Genomic DNA, 23,875 nt, shown 5'->3' on the forward strand with positions numbered 1-23,875 from the left:
TGTAAGAAGATGCACTTAAGGGCGCCTGGGTAGCGCAGTTGTTAAGCGTCTGCCTTTGGCTCAGGGCGTGATCCCGGCGTTCTGGGATCAAGTCCCACATCAGGCTCCTCCGCTGGGAGCCTGCTTCTTCCTCTCCCACTCCCCCTGCTTGTGTTCCCTCTCTCGCTGGCTGTCTCTCTGTCACATAAATAAATAAAATCTTAAAAAAAAAAAATGCACTTAAGTTTACCTTATATTTCCCAAACTTATTTGAGCACAGTACTAAGCCATTAGGTGTTATCTGGTAATAGTATCCAAATCAGGGATATTTAGTTAAAGATAAGATAGGCCATGCGCTTGAAGACAGAAAAATTTTCAACCCTTTCAATACTTGTGGAGGGATAGGATCTTCCATGGCTAGGAAACTCTGAGTTGCTCTAAACTCATTATACTTCCTCTTGGATTTTCTGTCTCTATTCTTCTGAGACAAATCGAACCTTATGTCTGAAACCAGGCAATGCTTTCCTACCGCCTGGGAGCTCTGGTGAGAGCACCAGAGTGCCGCGCGCTATACTGGGTGGTGTACGTGCGTGTGGATGCGCGCACGCACGTATAACACGTCTCCGTACCTCTTCAGTAGCGGTTCTGGGCCAGGGGCCAGGCCTTGGAAGAATGTCTAGGGGCTTAATAATTTCACAATTTTCATATCTTTGTCCTTGGGAGGGATAATAGGCAAGGTTCGCCCCAATTCTCCACACCATTATACTGTGGAAAAAAAGACCTTGTGCTTGAAAGGGAACGGATTCTATGCTTTTCATTTCCTTGGCACCAACGCGGCCCAGTGGAAGGAGAAAGAAGTTCATCTGTAAACCTCTGCGGCTTGGCACTCTTGTGATCCTACTTTTAATTATTTACTCCCGAGTGATGCTCTACTTTAGCTGCGAGAAAATTCAATAGAAACTTAGAGAGGGTCTGTCCCCTGGCTGTTAGGAAGTAGTAAGAGACGAGGAAGTGAATCTTCTCACACCCTCTGGGGGCCAGAGGGCAGACTGTGGGCCCTAACATGCCTCCAGTGATGCTCTCCTTCCTGGTATTCACATTCTTGGGTAATATCAACCCACTTTGAAGAAGGCTGATCTGTGGAATCATAGGATATTCGATACAGCAATAGGATATTGCAGAAATGAGAAGATATTGTGATTTCTGCATGTTTTTCCTTGAATCACTAGCTTTGGGAGAAGCCAGCTGTTATATTGTGAGGACCCTCAAGCAACCCTATGAAGAGGCCCCTCCATGTTGTGGGAGCTGAGGCCTCCTGCCAAAAGCTAGTATCAGTTTGCCAGTCATGTGAATAAGCCATCTTGGAAGTGGATCCTCTAGCCCATATGCCCTCAAATGACTGCAACTTCATGAAAGACCCTGAGCCAGAACCACCCAGCTAAATTACTCCCAAATTCTTGACCCACAGAAACTGAGATAATATTTATTACTCAGCCACTAAGTTTTGGGGTTATTTCTGACCGAGTAAAAGGCAACTACTATGGTAGATGTGTATTCTGTGTGATGTTTTGTCCCTGAAATGGCTCTAGATTTGCAAATTATTACTTTAGAATTTGATTAGTTCTTCCAAAACATTATGCTTACCATGACCTCTGTGCTGCTTATTCTGGTCTGTATACTGGAAAACTGGTTTCTCCCCAAGGGTAAGTAACTGAGAGAACTGATAAAAAAACAAAAAAACACAAAAAACTTATTGATACTCTCCCTATAAACTGTTTTAATAACCAGAGAGAAAGAAAACCTCTTAATCACTCCTTTCATTTGACTTTTTTGAAAAACAAAACAACAACAAGAAAACTTGCTCCAGGACAAATCTTCAGTTTTTTTTTTAAATAAATGTTTTATTTAAGTAAAACACACATACAGAAAAGTGCACAAGTGAACCTCTTGATGACATATTGCAAAGTGAACACACCCACGCAGCCACCACCCAGACCGGAGAAACTGAACACTCCCAGCCCTGCAGAAGTCTATCTGTTGCCTGTCATCATGACTCCCTTCCCCCACAAAACACCACCATCCTGACTTCTAACATCATTTATGAACATTGAACTTCATATAAATCATATGGTATGTATTCTTTCATGTATGGTTTCTCTTGCTCAGTTTATTTGCATTTTTCATTTAGGATCATAAACATCTTGCCTAACTGCCATTAGTGTATGCGTCATCCATTATTTTGGATAAACTTTAATGATAGCCACAAACGGTTATTAAGATCACACCAAAGAGTGAAGACACATGTATTTATTTAAGAAGACAAAAAGCCTTCTAGTAACTTATTGGAATTTTACTGAATTTGTGCCTTTTGGTTACTGTGAGGCAGAGAGTGGCTGAACTTCTCAGGAATCCAGGTTCTGTCATTTTTTAAGCTGTGTGCCTCTGGTTAAGTTGCCTCATCATCCGTGTTGCTGGGAGGATTAAAGGACATGTAAAGGTACTCTGTACACTGTAAACAAACAAACTACATACGTATTTCAGGTGTTGTTTTGCTATTGGGGCTTCATCTTGGCAGCCCTGGATGATGATGATGGTGATGGTGATGATGGTGATGATGGTGATTTCTGATTCTTCAGGATGATCTATTAGGACTCACAGACTTGGATGAAAGCTCTCTCAGGTCAAGGAGGACCAGATTGGTGGGGGGTAGAAAGAAAGGCCACACTGGGTGCTGAGATTTAGAAGACTAGTTACAGGTATTCTTAGTTCTTGTAGGATCCATCTGGGATGGCTTCTTGCAGGAGCTGGAATTTCCAGAGTTTGGATAACTCCAAAGTTATTCCTAGTCAGGGGAGCTAGTCTGGAGTGAGCATAGTTAATTTTGTTCAACAAGCAAAGGAGAAGCTCATCTTTCTTGTTCCGCCGGCTACTAGCAGTCATTACCGGAAAGGTGAAGAAAATGAGGGCTATCACCCAAGGGACATTACAGTGTCCTGGGGGAGGCACTTATGAATAATTAGCAAGCAAGAAAACCCCACAGTCCCATTAAACTTCATGGAGTGAGGGATTGCCTTGAAGGTACAGAACAAGGCACGATCATTTCAGGCTGGGGTAACCTTTGGAGAAGGGTGGTTGGAAGCGCCTTTGGTAGGTGTGAGTGGTCAGCATCTCAGGGTTGGAGGTGACTATGTTCTCGCTCCCCGCCCCCGCCAAAGGGACGATAATGATTAACGCGCACACACGCATACACCCCTAACAACACAGGCTCCAAGGCAGCCACCAAATCCTTCTATATTCCCCCAGTGCGCTGCACAGAAAAGGAGTCCAGACTGTCCTTCAAAAAGCCAACCCTACTCCCCGGCTCCCACACCCCCTCCTTCAGCACAGGAGGGTGGCGAAGGATTTATAACCCACCTCTTTCTTCCAGTTGCCATGGAGACCAGTCCCAGTCCCTTCATTCCTTCTGGTACCAGGAACATTTCTCCAACGCAGACGGAATGGAGGGGGCTTAGCCCAAACACGCCCGTGGCAGTGCTGGGGGAGAGAGTGGTGGTAAAAAAAATATAGCGCTGAGGGACTGGCGGCCTCGACGCCAGCGGCGGACCGGGGCCGAGGGACAAAGACTAAGGTCAGCCGCGGTTCAAGACCTTCTCTTTGCCAAAGACTGGCGGCCAGACGATGGACAGCACACTGCTGGGCTGGAGGAGGGTGCGGGCCGGGAGAGACGGGACGCAGCAGCGGGGCGGGACGCTGGGGCCCGGGGAGCTGACCTGTCCACCTGTGCGGGCGGGTGCGCCGACCCCTCCACCCACACGTCCATTGGGCGGTGCCGCCATCACTCTCCCTTCAGCAACACCGCCTTCTCCGCGGCCAAGCCCGATCCCCTCCCCCGCCACTCTCCGCCCCGCCCCGTCCTGGGAGCCTTTCATTGGACGGAGGCGCGGTCGATCCGCCTCGAGTGAGGGAGACGATTGGACGCGAGGCCTTCGGGCCGCCCTCAGCCTATTTGGGTTGGCTTGCTGAGCATTGGCGCAACGGAAGAGGCGGCCGGCGGAGGGTGCGCTTCTGCTTGGGCTGTACTGCCGCGGAGAAGGCGACAAGGGATCCGGCGCTGGGGGGCTGGCTCGGGCGGCAGCAGTGGCTGCTGCGGATGGGAGCGGGCCGGCTCGGCGTGCCCATGGAACGCCACGGAAGAGCGGCCGACACCTCCGCCTCGTCGGCGGGGGAGCCGGCGCCCGAAGGGGCTGATGGGCGGCGGCGGGAGCTGCTGCGGCGCCGGGCGAGCAGCGCGTCGGAGCCCCCAGTCGGGGCCTCGGCTTCGGCTTCGGCGGAGGGCGTTAGACGAAGCCGGCCCGGCTCCTACAGCGGCGCCCCCTCGGCCTCCCGCCAGCGCGTCGAAAGCCTTAGGAAGAAGCGGCAGCGTAAGTGCCCGGCGGGTCGTCCTCGCGGCTCGCCCTGCCCCCTTCCGGCCCGGCTGCCGTTTTTCCCGCGCGCCCGCGCGGGGACAGTGCCCCCGCACGGTGGTCCCAGGTTGGTGCATGGGCTGACAGCCGACTGGAGGCCTCGGGTCCAAGCTCGGCGGATCGGGGTTCGGCCCCCGCCCAGCCCTCGCGCGCATTGGTGCGCGCTTCTCGGTTGTGGGAGTGGAGGGTCTTTACCCAGGGACTCTTTCTCCCTCTAGCTCCTTGGGTATTCTTTTCCCGCGAGTCACGTGATTTTGTTCTCAAGAAGGCTTCTTTTGACTCTTTTCCACCGCTTCCCCTCCCCCTAAATCCTTTGACTCGCCAATGCCTGTCTTCTGTGGGTTTCCAGAGAGCTGTCCAAGCCGTTAAATCCCCTTAATCTGGAGATTTCGGGCTTCCTGGAAAATGGTTAGCCGACCCTTGAGTTGCTGCAGGCCTAAAACTGGATTCCGTGTTCCGTGCACTTAAGCTTTGGCTGCTTTTCTTCCCGTGAGAATTCGGGTCATCTCTCACCCAGATATCTCCTCTGTTTTCTTTGCATCTGTTTGCTGATACTCACGATTCAGGACTGTAGCATTCTGGGCATGGAGGCTTTTTCTTTTGAGGGAATCTCGCCTTGGCAGTTGCACATGCTCTTCCCTGAGAATCGCTTTCTCCATTTTATTATCAGACTTCTTTTTGTGCGTTGTGACCTAGTACAAATAGTCCCCCCCCCCCGCCCTTCCCCCCTTACAGGTCTTCAGTTCAGGTTCTCTGTTTGGCAGCCATTGCTACTGTTGAAAGTATCCACTGTCTTAATACTCTAATATGAGCTTTATCATATAGTGACATTTTACATATGGTTAGATCTTTTTTTCCTTGTCGTTTCCAATTTCTCTTTCAGGAAGTCCCCTTGTTTTAAATGCAGATTATGAGAGTGAGGGACAGTGGCAGGATGAGTGTAAGGTCTTTATTGGATAGTCTTGTACCTTAGCCCAGCCACCTGGTTGCTTTACTTTTATCTTCTGTGATTTGGATGATTAAATGTTAAATGTAGCCCTCCTTTGCTATGAAAAGTTTGGGAGTTTCAGTTATTTTGTCTTTTTAGGTCTTATTGAAAGAAATTTGAAAAACAGATTAACTGCTCTCAACTTACACCATTTCTAGAGCCAGTTACCTAGTTTGTGTTTTATTTGAGAAGCATCTGATTTTTAAGCGGTGCACAATATTTGTGCCTTAATGGTTTTGTACTACATCGTTGGAGAAGGATGTAAATTCCAGAGATTCAGCAAATAAGAATCCCAGCCATGTAGCCAACGGTTTTTGGCTGTTGGCCGTAAGGATTCTAAATAAATATTGTATTTTGGCTGTTTGCAGGGGTCAGGCACTCTTAAAATTTTTAGGCATTCTTCTGAGAGCTTTAATAACTCATTAGTACTCATAACTCTGAGGTAGGTGGTAGTATTCCATTTTACAGATGGGAAAACTGGGGCACATTTGCTACGTGTAAAATGGCTTGTGAGTTGTAGAATAGAAATGTAAATTCAGGAAGTCCAGCTTCAAACATCCTCTTAACCACTGTGTTTATTGAATTGTTTATATTTGGTTAGCTGTTTTTTCATTGCTCTAAGTCTAAGCATAATCTCCATCTTTTGTGTTCAAGGCTTACTTGAGGTGAAAATTTCTAGCTACTGTGAAAGTACTTCCAAATTTTGAGCATAAAAATGACCTTGGGAGTTAAAAATGCAGATTCCTGGGGTCCAACTCTTATTTTTTTGAATCAGAATCTGGAGAGGGTTCTAAGAAGTTGCATTTTAAAACTCCTCATATCATTTAGGTACAGGTGGCTCAGAGACAGTTCTGGAAAACTCTGGTTTAAACTGTAATGGGGGAGGGGTGATATGTAAGGTGGTTTTGAGATGACTTTTAAGGAACTAAGACAGATATTCATGTTGGAGGGCTTATTTTTTTGTTTTTATGTTTGATGCTTGTCGTGGTCCCCTTTACTGCTTTCTCTGATAAATTATGAAAGCCATCTCAGGTAATGAGACCCGCCAAAGAAATAAACAAGGTATTGTTCATTCTTCCATTAATTTTTTCTTTTGCTGCCCAGGGTGCACCAGTTGGGTGAAGAGACAGCCCGTTGATTGCTGAACCCTTAAGAATGGTGTTAACTTTGAGAGAATTCAATAAAGACAAAATCTCTGTATTTATCTTTGGGGAAGTTGGGTATAGGGTGGTACCACCTTTCTTTTGAGGTTAGCAAGCCTCGTTCTGATGTCCTTATACTACTTGTCGAAAGGGAGGAGTCTAGTCATCATTTGAAACTAGAAGGAGCTACTCAGTTTATTTTAGGAATTCTTGTGGCCCTGATTATAATCCTATTCTGCTACACATGTTCCCTAGAGCGGTGTGATTCTCAAACTTGGTCTCATCCCAGACTTATACAGGCATTAGGGATGAGGCTGGGCATGTCTGTGTCTAAGAAGTTCTTCACAAGGTTTAGATTAGGTGGAGTATGTCTCACAGGACTGAGAGAAATACCAAGTAAAGGTTGATTTAAAATGATGGAAACAAAGATGCTAACGATGGTTATATAGTGCTCACTTCTTTGTGTTAGACATTGTGCCAAATATTTTATAAACTATCACTTAAGTCTCACAACTATCCTGTGTGGCAGGTTGTGGTTTTTTTTTTTCCTAACCCCCAGTTTCCAGATGAGGAAACTGTCAGTGAAATTTGTCCTTTGTCCAAGGGTGTATAGCAAGTTAATAACGGAGCTGTCTTTTGATTGTAGATGTCTGACTTCAGACCCAGTGTTCTTGACTTTCCCCATTTTTGAGTGAGGGAAGGTATGTGCAGTGTAACGCAGAGCGGTTCTCACATGGAATCACTCAGAAGCTTAAAAAAACCCTTCAGGTCTCTGCAAAAGGGTCTAAGAAATGCATCTGTTTAATTTTTAAAATTTCATTGAGGCATAGTTACATACAGCAAAATGTACAGTTTTTACAGAAGTATGCAGGCATGTAACAAGAGAACATGCATTTTAATCATGGTCCCAGATGTGCAGCAGATGTGTAGGAGGTGTGGGAACCTGGGATGAGAGTGCCCCATGGGCGGGGGGACGAGCTGGATCTTTGCAGGTGACTCAAGCGTGGTGTAGCACGCCAGGGAAATCTTTGGGACACACTTCTTTTGGACTCATCCCAGTCATGCAGTATCCCTCACTGCCATGGATTTAGAAAATAAAGCTTTTGTTTATAGCTTGACAATACTAGCGTGGCAAATGGATTGCTTTTCCTTGGCTTTTGGGGAGCGTCAGTATTGGCAGGGTAGAATTGGTGCTGGGGCCCTGGGAGACTGTCCCTTATTATGTGCAGTGTTTCATCTTCAGCTGGGGAATTAGGGAAGGAGCTCCTACCTGTGAGGATTTCTGTTGCTTTGTATTCTACTTTTGAGAGAGGGAGAGGATGGGAGAGGATGCTTTTTAACCTCTATCAACTTTAAAGCTAAATGAAATCAAAGTAGACATGGCTCTTCATTGTGGATGTGTAACAAATGTGAAGCATTAAGAAGGGCCTAAAAATAATCCAATTACGTAGCTGTGTAAAATGGTACAGTATGTTATTTTGGAAGCTATATGTGTGAATGGTGCACTTAGGTAATATGATTGTTTAGTGTTGGCATCCCCGCCCTCTTTTTTTCTAGGCAAGGAGTGATGTACGCTATTAAAAATCTTTTGCTTCAACACATGTTAAAAGGAGAGAGGAGGAATACAGTAGTCTTGTAGACCGTTAGGACCTTATCAGCAGAAAAGAATAGTTACTTTGAATTGTCATTTAAAAGACCAGTGATGTTTGTTGGGCTTAAATTTATAACCTAGGGAGCATTTTTCAGGTTCGTATCTTTGGGGTATCTTTAACTTCAGGCACTGTTCTTTCTCAGTTTATTGTGTTGTTTCTCAGTTTATGTCAGCAAGACTGACCATCATGTGAAAACCCCTTTTCTAAATAATGGCTTAAAGTTTGCTTTCTAAAGGTGGGAGCCATCTTTAGTTTTTAGTAGCTTATTAGGTTTCGTGTGTTTATATTTCCTGAATGTAGAATTTATTATGGAGTCTGCTGGTTTGATAATATATATTATTTTATAGGAATTAGGGAAGGCTGTTCTTTAGGCAGCCTTTAACTTAGTCCCCAAGTTAAAATTATTTTAAATAAGAATAATTATTATTAAAGTACGACTTGTAAGGTGAGGCCGAGGATTGCTGCCTAGACCAGCCTAGAGGTTTGGGTTTGCAATGCTTAACCAGATGTGGTCTGGTAAAGATGTAGTTTGTGATGTTGGGAAATTGAGCACACTTCTGTAAACCATTTATTTCCTGTGGGGAAGCATTTCAATTGTTGAGATCCATTATGAGACGGACGTGGTGCTGCAGGTGGTTTTACATAAATAACCTGTGCGGGAGAGTTTCAGTTCGTTCTAGAAATGTGTCCTGGGTCATGTATGAATTGTCTAGACTGAGTACCTTGAGGCCTTAATATCAGGAAATAGGCTAAGGGTTGCAAACTGACTGAAATAGCTGAAAATTAATGGAATGACTCACAAATTAGAAGTGATAAGTAAGTGTTCTGTTGGTGAGATATGAAGACTGATGGTATAGTTGGAAGTTCGTTTGTCCTTGACTTTTCCCAGCAGAAGCACAGTGTTTTGAACAAGGATTGGAAAGCTTATTCCAGTATTCATTATATTATGGTATCTGGGGCAGTTTTGCAGTCAGTGATAGGCTGAATGTTTAGAAATAACAGAATTCTATGGCCTGACAGAATTCTCTCAGCCATTATCAGAGAACATGTGTCTAATGGACCTTCCATGCTTCTCAGTGTTTCTTAGTTCTTGCATATGTAAATGGTTTGATGAGTAGTACACAGAAAAATCCTGAAGCCGTTAAAGGCTATAATAAACATATGAACTTAGCTTTGCTTAAGACTCCTTTTTTTTTTTTTTTTTTAAGATTTTATTTATTCATTTGACAGAGATAGAGACAGCCAGCGAGAGAGGGAACACAAGCAGGGGGAGTGGGAGAGGAAGAAGCAGGCTCATAGCGGAGGAGCCTGATGTGGGGCTCGATCCCAGAACGCCGGGATCACGCCCTGAGCCGAAGGCAGACGCTTAACGACTGAGCCACCCAGGCGCCCCAAGACTCCTTATTTTTCTTTATATATTGTTGATCTTCCTGATTACTTATTTTTTATTTTTATTCATGTGTGACAGAGAGAGCATGGGCAGGCGAGAGAGGCAGTGGGTGGGGGAGAAGCAGATTCCCTGCTGAGCAGGGAGCCCGATACCGGCCCTCTCCCAGCTGGATCCGAGGACCCGGAGATCATGACCCGAGGGGAAGGCAGACACTTAGCCTACTGAGCCACGCAGGCACCCTCTTACTGATTATTTAAAGTACTATTTTTTAAAACTGCTTTTTAATTTTATTTTCATGTTAACTCAAGAATATGTGTTCTGTGCTCTTAGGTTTGTATAGATACTTGTGGAAAGAGGCTTGTTGAGGGTTTTCGGAAGTCTGGATTTGAGTCCCACCTCTGCCTTCCTTGACTGGAACCTTGGGCCCTTTTGCATTTCTGTTTTCTTGCTGTTTTTGAGAGGGTGGTGAGGAGGGGCAGAGGAAGAGAGAAAATTTTAAGCAGGCTCTACACTCTGTGCAGAGCTGGACATGGGGCTCAGTCCCAGGACCCTGAGGTCATGACCTGAGCCGAAGTCAGGAGTTGGTCGCTTAACCGACTGAGCCACCCAGGCACCCCTACCTGCACTTTCATTTCTTAATCTGTGAAGTGGGATGGTTATAGTAGTTGCCTTATATGGTTGTTGCAAGCTTTAAATAAGCTTATACCGTCAAGTGCCTAATAGTGCTTGGCTGTTAATAGATGATCATTTAAAATATAATAGCCATACATTAATGTTTAGGTTTTTTAATCTAAGGAAATGGGAGTAAAGCTTAATTTAAAGCTTAATTTAAGGACCAGTCTTCCATTGGTCTTAGATATGTCCAAACCTTCAGATTCCAGCCCTGTCGATGTGATACGTTTGTTGGTGGAGTGCCGTGTTCTGCTAAACTCAAGGTTGGCAGCGATGGTTAAAAGAGTGGTGCTGCAGGTAGGAAAGTAGGAATCAAATCTCCTCGCTTCCATCATATCCAGTGCTGTTGTGCTGTTGTGCTGGAGCGAAGAAACTTTTCCTGTAGATGCCAGGGACAGACTTTTCATGACTTGTGCCAGGTTGCGTTAGGCCTGTCACTGGCAACGGAATTTTTGTAGGTGTAAAAAAAGTAGAGAACTATCCCTGGGACCAAGGGAATGGCTGCTGGGGAGTCAACCACAGTGTTCTCTTTAGAATTGCATTGACATTGTTAGATTATCTTGGGGGGAGTTGACATTTTACAATATTCAGTGTTTTCTCCTGGAATAGGATACATCTTTCTACTGCTGTGATTTTCAGGATACTATTTTAATAGTGATTGTACATATTTAGTGTTAAGATTTGTTTCAAAGTATTGTTATACGTGACATTTTCCATGTCATTTTCTTGTTGGGTTTTCCTTATTATATAGGAAAAGGTATTGATATTTGTATGTTGTTTTTATCCATATACTTAAAACTTTTTGGTTTTGTTTTTTTAATTGAGTCTCTTTTTATTTTTTTTGGAATCTATTGAGGTAATTTCTAATGTGAAAACCATCTTTTGCATTCCTGAGAAGAATCTCTGTTGACCATGGTGTATTACTCTTACTGCATAACTGGATTCTGTTTAATAATTTAATGCATTTTTTGTGAGATATTTCTTTTCCAGTTTTGATATGAGGTTAGAATGACTTGCGAATCTTTTTAGGGTTTTCTGTACTCTGGAGGCTCTTAAAGGTTTGCCTGGAAACCATTAGGGCCTGGTGCTTTTTTGTTCTTGTTTGAGTGGTAGATATTTGATACATTTTAAAAATTTTTCAGTGCTTTTGATTTGTGATTTTGATCTTATTTTGAGCATTTTTTGTACTCTTTTTTCTCGCTAGTTTTCTCTTTAGTGTACTTTTTAAAAAGTTTTTATTTGAGAGAGAGAGAGGGAAAGCACAAATTGGGGGGAGGGACAGAGAGAGAGGGAGAAGCAGACTCCCCATTGGGCAGGGAGCCTGGTGCAGGGCTTGGTTCCAGGGCCCTGAGATCCTGACCTGAGCTGAAGGCAGACACTTAACTGACTGAGCCACCCAGGTGCCCCTGTTTAGTGTACATTTTAAACATTAAAATTGTATATTGTCCATTTGTACAAAATTGTATACTTGCACAGTCTCTGGTTATATACTTAAAAAAAGATTTATTTATTTGCGAGAAAGAGGCCTGAGTGAGCCCTGTGAGTGGGGGGCTTAAGGGGGCAGGGGCAGAAGGAGAGGGGGAGAGACAGGGAGAGAAGCAGACTCCCCACTGAGTGTGGAGCCAGCAGGGGGCTCAGTCTCATGACGCTGAAATCATGACCTGAGCCGAAATCAGGAGTCGGTCGCTTAACTGACTGAGCCACCCAGGTGCCCCATGGCATATACTCTTTTATGTCTTCCTGCCTGCCTTCCTTTTAAAGAAAATTTTCATCTTCTTTTTCTTGAATATACATATCAGACATTTGTCTGTTTTAATGACTTTCTCAAAGCTTCATTTTATCCATCAGCTCTACTGTGGCTTTGCTCATGATGATGTTTTTCTGATTTCATTTACATCTTGGTTTTATTTTTAATAATGCCTTTCTGCTTGGGGCACTTGGGTGGCGCATTCGGTTGAGTGCCTGACTCTTGGTTTCAGCTCAGGTTGTGATCTCAGGGTCATGAGGTCCAGCCCTGTGTGGGGCTCCGTGCTCAGCATGGAGTCTGCTCGAGAGTCTCTCTCCCTCCCCCTTTGCCCCTCCTGCTCAGGTGTGTGCTCACTCTCTCAAATAAATGAATAAATCTTAAAAAAAAAATAATTCCCTTTTGCTTATTTTGGGTCTATTTTATTCTTTTTCTAGCATTTCACTTTATGTGACCTTCCCTTTTATTTGGGTTTCTTCTTTTTTTAATCCATTTGATAAACATTTAAGGCTAGAAATTTCCCTTTGGATACCACCTTGGCTATATATCCTATTGATTTTGATACATACTGTTCTTATTGTCATTCATTTAAAATTTTTGTTTTGATTTCCTCTTTAATTTCAGAGTTAAAATAAGTGGTTTTAAAAGTTCCCAGGTGGAGAGATTTACTTCTTTGTGTTTGTTGGATTAATTTATAATGTTGAGGTATTGTGGAAAGCGAATGTTCTTTGTAATTTGAGGTCCTTTAAGCTTGTACCGTTAATTTTTTTATGGTTCATGAGTATTTGGAAAGGAAGGTATTTTTTTGGATACAAAGTTACTTGTGTTTCATAGACCCACCTTATTAGTTTGATAGTCAGATCCTCCATATACCTTTAGTTTGTGTGTGTGTGTGTGTGTGTGTACACATTTTTGTGTCATCTCAAGTTATTGTGTAGATTTATCAATTTGTCCTTGTTTTAAATATTTTTGAAGCATTTCTTAAGATCCTGTCAATTCTACTTCTTTTATGCTCATGATATAATTTCTTTCTGTTCTCTTTTAATGCTTTTTGTTTGCTTGAATTTTGTTTAGTCTACTAGTATTGCATTTACTTTCTGTTAACATTTGCTTAATACAGTGGAGTAGCATTGTTCAGGCATTCATTTTGCTTACCCAAATTCAAGTGTATAAATGTTAGAAGTCAGTTGAATAGGGGCGCCTGGGTGGCACAGCGGTTAAGCATCTGCCTTCGGCTCAGGGAGTGATCCCGGCGTTATGGGATCGAGCCCCACATCAGGCCCCTCCGCCATGAGCCTGCTTCTTCCTCTCCCACTCCCCCTGCTTGTGTTCCCTCTCTCGCTGGCTGTCTCTATCTCTGTCAAATAAATAAATAAAATCTTTAAAAAAAAAAAAAGTCAGTTGAATAAATGGTGCCAGTGATTCTACACAACAAATTGGTCAGTGCATATATAATTGCAAGTGAGTATAGGATGGGACTTGTGAATCCTATTTTCTTGGTAGATTGCCCTTTGGAGGGGCACATCTCATGTGAGCGTTAAATGCAATGCTGGTCTTGAAACATAAGGTTTGGATTTAACCATATCGTGGTTCCTCAATGTAAGTTACCTGGTACATCAGTCACCAGTGAGGTGCTTAAGATTTTGATATCAGCACTTTTGACTGAACACTGTTTTCATCTTAAAGCATAATGGGACTCTGTTGTGGGTGTTTTGCCATTTATTTACCTTCAGTCTACTTGTTACCTTAAATGTATCTTTTTATGTAAGCATATAATTGAATTTCCTCTTTAGAAGGGAAATTTGACTGATTTGTGATTACCGATACGTTTATGTTCATTTTTTTTTTAGATTTTATTCATTTGAGAGAAAAAGAGAGTGTGCCCCCCCCGCAGAGGGAGAAGCAGACTCCCTCCTGAGCCAGGAGCCCAATGCTGGGCTGGGAGGATGCTGAGCCAGGAGCCCGATGTGGGGCTCGATCCTAGGACCCAGAGATATGACCTGAGCCAAAGGCAGACGCTTAACCGCCTGAGCCACCTAGGCCCTCCATTCCTATCATTTTTTTGTTTTGTACTTACCATATTTTTTTTTCTTCGTTTTTGAACTGATTTTTTTCCGTAGTTGTTTGAAGGTCATATGTTCATTCTTTTTTCTTCTTTACTTACCTGTAAATTTTGATGCGTTTAAACAACATCACTTCATTCTTATTTAGAATTAATCAGAATCTGTATCTTCTTTCCCCCATCAAGACAGAAATGCAGTTTGCTTCACTTCCCTCTCCTTTCTCTTCCCTCTTCACTTCCTGTGTTGAAATCATGTATCGTAGTTCCAGATTGCAGATTTTTTGAAAGTCGTATGTATTGCTGCTTCCTTCGCTTATCATTGTTTCTTAAAACTCATACCTTCTTGGATGCTTCTTATTGGAATGCATTTACTAATTGTTTCAGAGAAGGTTTTTGAGTAGTAAGCATTGAGTTCTTTCATGTGCGAAAATTTATTTTGCATTCCTCCTTGAAAGCTAAGAGTTGGCTGGATATGTTTCAAAATCGTTTCCTTATAACTTTGAAGCCAGCGCTTCGTTGTCTTCTGGCATCTGTGTCGCTGATGAAAACTCTAATTCCACCTTTATGTGATTTATGTATCTTTGTAGGAATTCAGTTTTTTCCCTTTGGAAGTTTTTTTTTTATGTTCAATTAGCCAGCATTTATTACATCATTAGTTTTTGATGCAGAGTTCAACGATTCATTAGTTGCATATGACACCCAGTGCTCATCACCACATGTGCCCTCCTTAATACCCATCACTGGGTCACCCCATCCCCCCACCCCTCCTTTCTGTAACCCTCAGTTTGGCCAGAGTCCAGAGTCTTATGGTTTGTCTCCCTCTCTGATTTCTTCCCGTTCAGTTTTCCCTCCCTTCCCCTGTGGTCCTTCGTGCTATTCCTTGTGTTCCACATATGAGTGAGACCATCTGATAACTGTCTTTCTCTGCTTGACTCATTTCACTTAGCATAATCCCCTCCAGTTCCATCCATGTCGATGCAGTCTTTGGAAGTTTTTAGGATTTCTTGCCATTGATTTAAAAAAAATTTTTTTTTAAGATTTTATTGAATTTTTTGAGAGAGAGCAAGAGAATGAGCGGGGGAGGGGCAGAGGGAGAGGGACAAGTTGACTGTGCTGAGTGGGGAGCCCGACACAGGGCTAAGTTCCAGGCCCCCCCCCCCCATCATGACCTGAGCGGTAGGCAGCCACCTAACCGACTGAGCCACCCAGGCGCCTTGGATTTCTTGACATTTCAATAGCATGTGTCTAACTCTGCCCTTTCTCCACTTAACTGTTAAGTGTTAACTTCAGTGTTCCGCTTAACACTTAGTGAACCTGATGATTTATGTCTTTCTTCCCCTTCCTCCTCCAGGAAATTTCTGGGACTCAGAGAAGGTAGATATTGAACTTCCTGGTTCTGTATTTCTGTATGTATATCTACCTTTCCTTCATGCTTGACAGGCATTTTGGGAGAATCTTTCTTTTGTTTTTCATTAATTTTTTTGTGCCCATTTTGCTGTTAAATAAAGCTGTCAAGCTTTATTTTGGAAATAGATTTGTTTCTTTTTTTCTTTTAGAAAATTCTTTATTGAGATATAATTTACACACAAGCAACTGCACCCGTGTAAAGTGTACAGTTCCATGCATTTTGACAGATATATACACCCACAGAGCCTTCCCCTCACCTCCAGCAGTCAAGATTTGGGGTACTACAGAAAGTGTTCTCCTGCCCCTGGACAGTCCTTCCCTCCTTTCCTCCCCCAGCCTATGATACGCTTCCTGTCAGATGCAGACATGATTGCTTTCCATCTCCTGGAGTTTCATATAAATGGGATCAGAGTATGCAGCCTTTTGTTCGAGGCTTCTTTTGCTCAGCCTGTTTCTGAGATTCATCTGTTAAGCATATAATAGTTTGTCCCTTCCCCCTTTTTTTTGGTTTTGAAAGCTTCACACCCCCACCCCCCCTAAGAAATTAACATTGATAAAATTCACAGACTTGACTTAGATTTCACCAGTTTTCCATAAACCCTTTTGTGTATGCATATTTAGTTCTGTGTAATTGTCACATGTAGATTCTTGCAGTCACAACCACAGGTGGCAGTCATTTCTTAATTTCGGATTTGTCCTTGTGGTAGCTTACTCATTTTCCACGGATGAGATCTCATTTTACCTCTGAGGATATTTTTGATTATTTTTAAGTCTCCTGTTTGTTCCTGCAACTCTTTCTTCAGATGTTTATTTTCTCATTTTTGTGGCATAGATTTCCCTTTTGGTGATTCTAATTTGTAAAGTGATCATCTCTATGTTGAGGATTGCTGTTCTGTCAGTGGATGCGGTGTGTCTTTACCAACCTCTCAGGATGGATTGTAGGGATATATGGCCAGGTGTGGGGGCTCCTCATTTCTTCTGAGTGATGGTAGATAGTAGATGCTTGGGTGCCATCCTGACTCTTTGGCTTACGCACCTGTGTTTAGTTGAAGACTTGGCCTCAGCGGGGATGGAGCGGGGAGGGTGGAGGTGGGAAGGTGGTTGGTCTGTGCAGTTGCGCCAGATGCATTCCCTGTCCGGTCACCCATGACCCCCGGAGCCTGCTCCTGTAGCCCCGGGGCAGCTGCCCCTCTCTACAGCTTGGTGGAGCTCCCCTGTGCGCTCTCAGTGTTCATAGCTACTCCCAGTTTTTATAGCATTCTTCTTTTGAGGTTTTTGGACAGTTACTGCCTCTGTCAACCTAGTTCTGCTGATCATATCATTTCTTGTTTCCCAGAACCATTTTGAAAAATAATATATCAGTACATCTCTACCTTTAGTCATTTCTGTGATCTAAGCTGGGAGGGCAAGGCCTGCCCGTCTGTGTAGTCCGTCTTCATCCGATCACCTGAGGCCGTTTTTTTGGAAGGATATTTTGGGAACAGATATAACTCTGAAATGCCTATCCATTAAAGTCCTTTGAAACCTTTTGTTTTGGGGACCTCAGGTTTTGAGGGACAAATTGACCACTGGAGCTTACATGTTTCATGGGTTGGGAATTTCCTTTACCCCTAGTTTGCGTACTAAACTGGAGCTCTGAAAAGTTCCAGCATTTCTCCTTCCTCCCTCCCTCCCTCCCTCCCTCCCTCCCTCCCTCCCTCCCTCCCTCCCTTCCTTCCTTCCTTCCTTTCTTTCGATTTTATTTATCAGAGAGAGAGAGAGGGAACAAACAGAGGGAGCGGGAGAAGCAGGCTCCCTGTTGAGCAGGGATGTGGGACTTGATCCCAGCCCGATGCGGGACTTGATCCCAGGACTCTGAGATCATGACCTGAGCCGAAGAAGGATGCTTAACTGACTGAGCCACCCAGGCGCCCCTCAACATTTCTTCTTTAAGCCAAGGGGAAGGATGTAGATTTTCATTCTCAATCTCCCCCCCGCCCCCAGCCCAGAGTTGAGGTTCATAGGTAGTCAATTTGTTGTTTTTTAATATTTCATAGTGTAGTTTGGGCTTATCTGTATAAGAGGGTTGAGTTGGGTTGTATTCTGATTTTTTTTTTTTAAAGATGTGTTTCCAAATCAGAATCCTATTTCTTTTCCCAAATCCCTTTTTGTATTTATAGTCCTTGGAAACCTCAAGGTATGGCTAGGTTCTAAACCAGTACGTACGTGTTTAGTTTTCAGAAAAAAGTTGTTCTGACTTTTTTTTTTCTTTCCATTTAGTTTTTCCGTGGTTTGGCTTGGATATTGGTGGAACCCTGGTCAAGCTGGTTTATTTTGAACCCAAAGACATCACTGCTGAAGAAGAAGAGGAAGAGGTGGAAAGTCTTAAAAGCATTCGGAAGTACCTGACCTCCAACGTGGCTTATGGGTCCACAGGTATTCGGGATGTGCACCTGGAGCTGAAGGACCTGACGCTGTGTGGACGCAAGGGCAATCTGCACTTCATCCGCTTTCCCACTCATGACATGCCTGCTTTCATTCAGATGGGCAGAGATAAGAACTTCTCGAGTCTCCACACTGTCTTTTGTGCCACTGGGGGTGGAGCGTACAAATTTGAGCAGGATTTTCTCACAGTATGTATGTTTTAGCTTATATACAACATGTGGTAATCTGATTATTTTTTAAAGATTTATTTATTTGAGAGAGAGGAGCAAGTGGGTGTGTGGGCGTGTGTGGAGTAGGGGCAGAGGGAGAGGGGGAGAGAATCTTCAGGCAGATTCCCCGCTGAGCACAGAGCCTGACATGGGGCTCTTGATCCCACGACCTGTGACCCGTGAGATCACGACGTGAGCAGGAGCCAGGAGTTGGGCACTCAGTCAGCTGAGGCACCCAGGCACGCTGGTCATCTGATTGTTAAAGATAATACCAGTAGGAAGTGGTGGGCTCATTTCTGTTTCTAATGGAACTTGAATTTTCTTGAGTCTGATGAAGCTTAGGTAGATGTAAGTGAGGGGTGGTCAGGAGTTAGCGGTCTAGAGGTTGTTGTAGAGTTTACTTTTTGCCCAGTTCAGGTAAGTTGATGAGGCTCAGCCCCTGAAAGCGTAGCGTTTTGTTCTTCTCGTGTGGGAACAATAGCGAAGCCGTGATAAGCGGACTGAGGGGCTGCCTATGAGGAGCGCGTTGTTGAACCTTAAACAGTGAGGGGCGTCTGGCTGGCTCAGCTGGAAGAGCACGCAACTCTTGTTCTTGGGGTTGTGAGTTTGAGCCCCATGTTGGGTGTAGAGATTACTATAAAAAAAACCCTCTTGAACAATGAGATTGAAAAATAATTTGGGGGCGCTTGGCTGGCTTAGTTGGTGGAATATGCGACTCTTGGATCTCAGGGTGGTGAATTCAAACCCCATGCTGGGCGTGGAGCCTACTTAAAAAAAAGTAAAATAGGGTGCTTGGGTGGCTCATTTGGTTAAGCATCTGCCTTTGGCTCAGGTCATGATTCTGGGGTGCTGGGATTGAGCCCCGAGTCGGGCTCCTTGCTCAGCGGGAAGTCTGCTTCTCCCTCTCCCCGCCCCCACTCGTGTTCTCTCTCTCTCTCTCTCTCAGATAAATAAAAATAATGCCTTTAAAAAAAAACAAATAAATTTAAGAAAAATAATTTTTAAAAATGTCATTTCATGTTGTAAAATCGTTTCCTGTTTCATCTACCACATAATTTCTCCTGTCCCCCTCAGTTGTTTCTTGGCAAGTTTACTATTTAAAAAAAACAAGGAACTCTGGTCCAAAGCAGTGGCTTTTCAGTCTCAGGACCAGTTGGAAATGGTTAACAGTGGAGCCTCCTCTCCCCAGACGCCTTCTGATATGTCGGGTGCTCGTTGTAGGAGTGTCTGAGTCACGTGTGGACACTGGGGAGTGCCAGGGGGTACCTACTTTTGTTTTCATTTAGTGAACACCGAGGCTAGGTCCGTTGAGGTGGGCTGGGGGTGGGGTAGGTGGGAGAGTGGACAAGTGAGTTGGCCAAGACCTGGACCGTTCAGCGTGCAGTGTAGACTGAAAATATCTTCAGTGACCATGTTTTTAATGCACGAGTGAGAGTGTTGTTCTAGAGATTCTGCCTCTGCCTTTGTCACTCTGCCTTTTTTTTCTCCATGTGTCATTGTATGGTTGGTGACCTTATCCTCTTTCTTTGTCTTCTGTCTCCTTTCTCTGATCACTGACCATAATCATGAAATAGAATTGACATGAATTTTTTTAAACAAGTGTCTATTCTTTGCTTGAATTTCTTTTGGTTGTTGGTTTTCAGTGGCTTCCCTTCCACCCGTGAGTAAAGGGGAAGTGTAGCTGGAGGAGAGATGGTCCCCTCCTTTGTGGAAGCTTCATAGTGGACTCTGGATCGTAAGTGATAGGTAACAGAGAAAATCTTTTTTCCAGGACCCTGTAGAGATGCCCTTTGGAACATATTCGAAAATCATTGCGGTGGTTGTCAGAGGTTTAGCATTGTGTGGTCATTCAAGGGGAGGGTGCAAAGTGGATTTTAGACTTCGAGAATTGGTTCTTAGGCTGTCGGGGTTTCTCAGTGTGTGCACCAGTGCTGTCCTTGGAAATTGTAGGAAAATGAGATTACTGTCAATGCTGTTTCTGCATTTGGAGTAACTAGTATTTTATAAGCCACAGTGAAATATTTTTTTAAATACTGAGTTCACCCTGTTGCTTTTTTAATGCAACTCAGATTTCCGAACGTCCTGGGTTTGCTTGTTGGCCCAGCACATACACTGCTGTGAAGTTAGCTGTGCCTTCAGTCATCTTTCATTTAGAGGCGGGGATTCATTAGGAATTAGCAGGACACTTCAGGATGACAGGAGTTATAGGAAAGAAAAGGAAAAAATTATAGGAAGAAAAAGGAGACCAAGTGCTTGGGCTCCAGTAGACCACAGTGGAAAGTGATGAAATGAAAAGCTCGAAGTGGAAAGTCGGTTTTGAATTCATGATCGCAGGGAGGGCACGAGCGGGTACAGTAGGGACAGTGATGAATCCTGCAGGAGCTTGGGTTCGGTCACAGGAATAATTTCATATTCTTACTTAGTGATTCATTAAGGGTTAAGATGAAGGTACCTATTAACTCCCCTCTCTGCTGTGGATCTGAATAAACTGAGGGTAAATGTAATCAAGTGAGAGTAGAATTGAAGGGGGAGAACTTGCAGGGCTAGATCTGGGTTTAAGTAGAAATCGGTGCTTTAAGCGGGTTGAGGCAGTTTTCCCTTTGCACATATCCGGAGGGTCCGCGCTGGTAAACGTTCACGTGGGTTAGAAGTCCAGGGAGTGAAGTGGGGGTTTCTTTCTGCCATCTCTCCAGTCACCACTGTTAGAAGCTGACGTATCTTCCTAGTTCTCTGTGCGCGACTGTGTATGACCCGTACATGTGCCTATAAACTTGTCTCCAGAAGCAGGCAGGTAGGGTCTTTACGAATGTTTTTCTACTTGCTTTTGTGACTGATAACATGTCCCGGAGTTCTTTCCACTTCAGTTCTTAATTGAAGGTCTTCTTCACTCTTAATTGCTGCACAGCGCTCCCTAATATGAATAAGCATTCCTTTATTATTTAAATGGATGAAATTGACAACACCGTTGTAAATCTTGATACTGCTAAAACCTTCCCAGCCTCCAGGGGCCGTCATCAGTTCAGTGAAAAATCTTGCCTTCTGCTTGGACACTTGCGGCCCTCTGACGCCTGTTCGTTGATAGTAAAGTGTGGCCGCTTTGGTACTGCTCCGGAGCCCCGTAGAGGGTCTTCTGGAGGGGACACGTTGGAGTCCTTGTGGCTCCTGCCATGTGTCCCCAGGTGTGTGAGTCACTTGAATTTCTTGGAGTTGGCTTTCAGATCAGGCTGTGATCGCTCCTGTCCTCCAGCTCCCGGTCCCTGTGCTCCCTGTGTGTAGACCTCTCGTCCTTTGCTTGGGTCTGGGCGTCAGGCTCCGGTGGTGAAGGCCGTTTGTAAGTGGGGTGGGGGTGGGTCTGTCTCGTTGGTCTGTCCCGATGTGTGTTGTCTGCAGGCCTGTTCTGTGAATCATGCATGAATAATCCACTTCTGTGAGCACTTCTGTGCTTTGTTTAATGGAGAGGGGTGCCTTATTAAGTGGAGTTTTTATTTGTTTGGTCTGTTGAAAAGTCTGAATACATTTTTATTTCATTACAGATAGGTGACCTTCAGCTTTGCAAACTTGATGAACTAGATTGTTTAGTAAAAGGAATTTTATACATTGACTCAGTTGGATTCAATGGACGGTCACAGTGCTATTACTTTGAAAATCCTGCTGATGCTGAAAAATGTCAGAAGTTACCGTTTGATTTGAAAAATCCATACCCTCTGCTTCTGGTGAACATTGGCTCTGGGGTTAGCATTTTAGCAGTATATTCCAAAGATAATTACAAGCGGGTCACGGGTACCAGGTAGGTCTTTTATATAAAAGTTTTTGTTTATTCTTGATATCATGATGGGTTAAAAGTGAGTTTTCAGGTATTGCATATAAGTACACTTTTAAGGATCTGTTTAAATTATGTGAAAAACATTTCTTTCTGGGATTAGGCAAACAAATAGTTTCTCTTTGAACATTCTGGTATCGTGACCTACTTTTCTTTAACCTGTATTGCTCAGGATTTCATTATCATAGTTCCATAAACTGTCTCATTGGCAGACTCGTTGAGCCCAGTCCCTGCCGTCAGGTAGTATATGGCGTGCGCGTACTTAGGTCACCAAAGCTGCCGGTGATGTCTGTAAGGACAAGGCAAGGCAAGATCCCAGCTTTGAAACTGGCCTAGATTTTTTTTTTTTAAGAGATTGTATTTATTTGAGAGAGAACGAGCGGTGGGGAGGGCCAGAGGGAGAGAGAGAGAAGCAGACTCCCTGCTGAGCAGGGAGCCCGATAGGGGGCTCAGTCCCAGGACCCTGAGATCATGACCTGAGCTAAAGGCAGACACTTAACGGACTGAGCCACCCAGGCGCCCCGGCGTAGATTTTATGCATACCAGGCGCGCACCCACCCGCGGGGTGGTCTGAGATCTAGAAGGTGAGGTACTGAGCAACAGGCAGATGATTGAGGGAGGGCAGGCTGAGAAGGGAGGAGAGGTGGCAGGCGAGAAGGAGTATGTTGTGGTTTAAGGATTAGGGATCACTTGAGGCAAAACAAGGAGCTGGGGATTGGGGTAGACAAGTTTGTTTAAACAGGTGTGAATCAAAAAATGAGGTGAGTAATTTTGGGAGAGAAACACGTTAATGAACGAGTTCTTCGTGGGGTGGCGCTGCTGAAGCAGGGTGAGCAGGGGTTTGGAGAGACAAAGGAAGGGAGGTGCTAGTGTGGCCTGGATGTGGCGGGTGGGTCTGCGCCTCAAGGTCCTCGCGCTCAGGCTGCGCTGGGGTCGCGGGCCCTGTGTTTTGCCATTTTGCTCGTTGGCTCACGTGAATACGTATCAAGGTATATATCAGGCATCTTGTTTTTTATCTTTCCACAGACTTGCCTGCCAGTGGCGTCTGCATGATTGGGTTGGGGGAGTGGGTTGTTGTATGAATGTGCTTTTGGGTTCATAAATATAACCTTCCTGTTCTTAGTTTTAAAATGTTGTTAATACTGTGTTGTTTGTTTTTAATCAGTCTTGGAGGAGGAACTTTTTTTGGTCTCTGCTGTCTTCTTACTGGCTGTACCACTTTTGAAGAAGCTCTTGAAATGGCATCTCGTGGAGATAGCACCAAAGTGGATAAACTAGTTCGAGACATTTATGGAGGGGACTATGAGAGGTTTGGACTGCCGGGCTGGGCCGTGGCATCAAGGTAAGGGGGGTGTGTTTTCTCTGAAAGTCAGGAATAAGATATTAAATATTGGGTGTATCTTTTTCCTTTTAAACAGCTTTTATTGCTCTATAATTTACATACTATAAAGTCACCTGTTTAAAGTGAAATTTAGTGGTTTTTAGTATATGTATTTACCAAATTGCAGAGTCATCACCATAATCTAATTTCAGTACGTTTTCATTACCCCGGAAAGAAACCTTCCGTCCGTTAGCTGTGATTCCTCACCCCCCACCTCAGTCCTTGGTAAACACGAATATATTTTCTGTCTATAGATTTGCCTGTTCTGGACACTTCATATGTATGGGGTCCTGCAGTATGAGATTTTGGTGACTGGCTGCTTTCCACTCAGCATGTTTTTAAGGTGCATCCGTGCGGCAGCGGGAGTCAGCACTTTGAATCTGCTGGTGACTGTTAGGATCACCTTGTCAGCGGCTGCAAAAAAGGCAGCTGGGATTTTGGTCGGGATTGTGTTGGATTTGTAGCTCATGTTGGGAAGTGTTGCCATCTTAACATTACCAAGTCTTCTGATCTAAGATAGAATGTCTTTCCATTTATTGAGA

The 23,875-nt window shown here is 44.1% G+C and overlaps 1 protein-coding gene and 1 long non-coding RNA gene across 6 annotated transcripts in view; one reads left to right on the forward strand and one right to left on the reverse strand.

Annotated features, from left to right (window-relative positions):
• Positions 1-1,859: 1,859 nt before the first annotated feature.
• On the reverse strand, positions 1,860-3,864 carry LOC130543784 (uncharacterized). 3 transcript variants are annotated; one of them, XR_008959394.1, is made up of 3 exons: positions 3,750-3,864; positions 3,394-3,513; positions 1,860-2,905 (listed from the first exon to the last, which is right to left on the reverse strand). It is a non-coding gene; the product is annotated as an uncharacterized LOC130543784 (long non-coding RNA). The 3 variants fall into 3 exon arrangements; XR_008959393.1 differs by having other exon boundaries at positions 1,860-2,908; positions 3,750-3,855; XR_008959392.1 differs by having other exon boundaries at positions 1,860-3,513; positions 3,750-3,855.
• Positions 3,865-4,036: 172 nt separating this feature from the next.
• Positions 4,037-23,875, forward strand: part of PANK2 (pantothenate kinase 2) — a 40,469-nt gene continuing 20,630 nt past the window's right edge. The window contains exons 1-4 of one of the 3 annotated variants that reach the window (XM_057312648.1): positions 4,037-4,400; positions 17,759-18,111; positions 21,666-21,919; positions 23,118-23,294. In XM_057312648.1, the coding sequence (XP_057168631.1) occupies positions 4,130-4,400; positions 17,759-18,111; positions 21,666-21,919; positions 23,118-23,294 (1,055 nt within the window). In that variant the 5' untranslated portion in view covers positions 4,037-4,129. Of the gene's footprint in view, positions 4,401-17,758; positions 18,112-21,665; positions 21,920-23,117; positions 23,295-23,875 lie in introns of those variants that run through there. The other 2 variants (XM_048222189.2, XM_057312649.1) reach the window with 2 other exon arrangements.

Source organism: Ursus arctos, unplaced genomic scaffold (assembly GCF_023065955.2).
Source record: "Ursus arctos isolate Adak ecotype North America unplaced genomic scaffold, UrsArc2.0 scaffold_16, whole genome shotgun sequence".
Taxonomy (NCBI): domain Eukaryota; kingdom Metazoa; phylum Chordata; class Mammalia; order Carnivora; family Ursidae; genus Ursus; species Ursus arctos.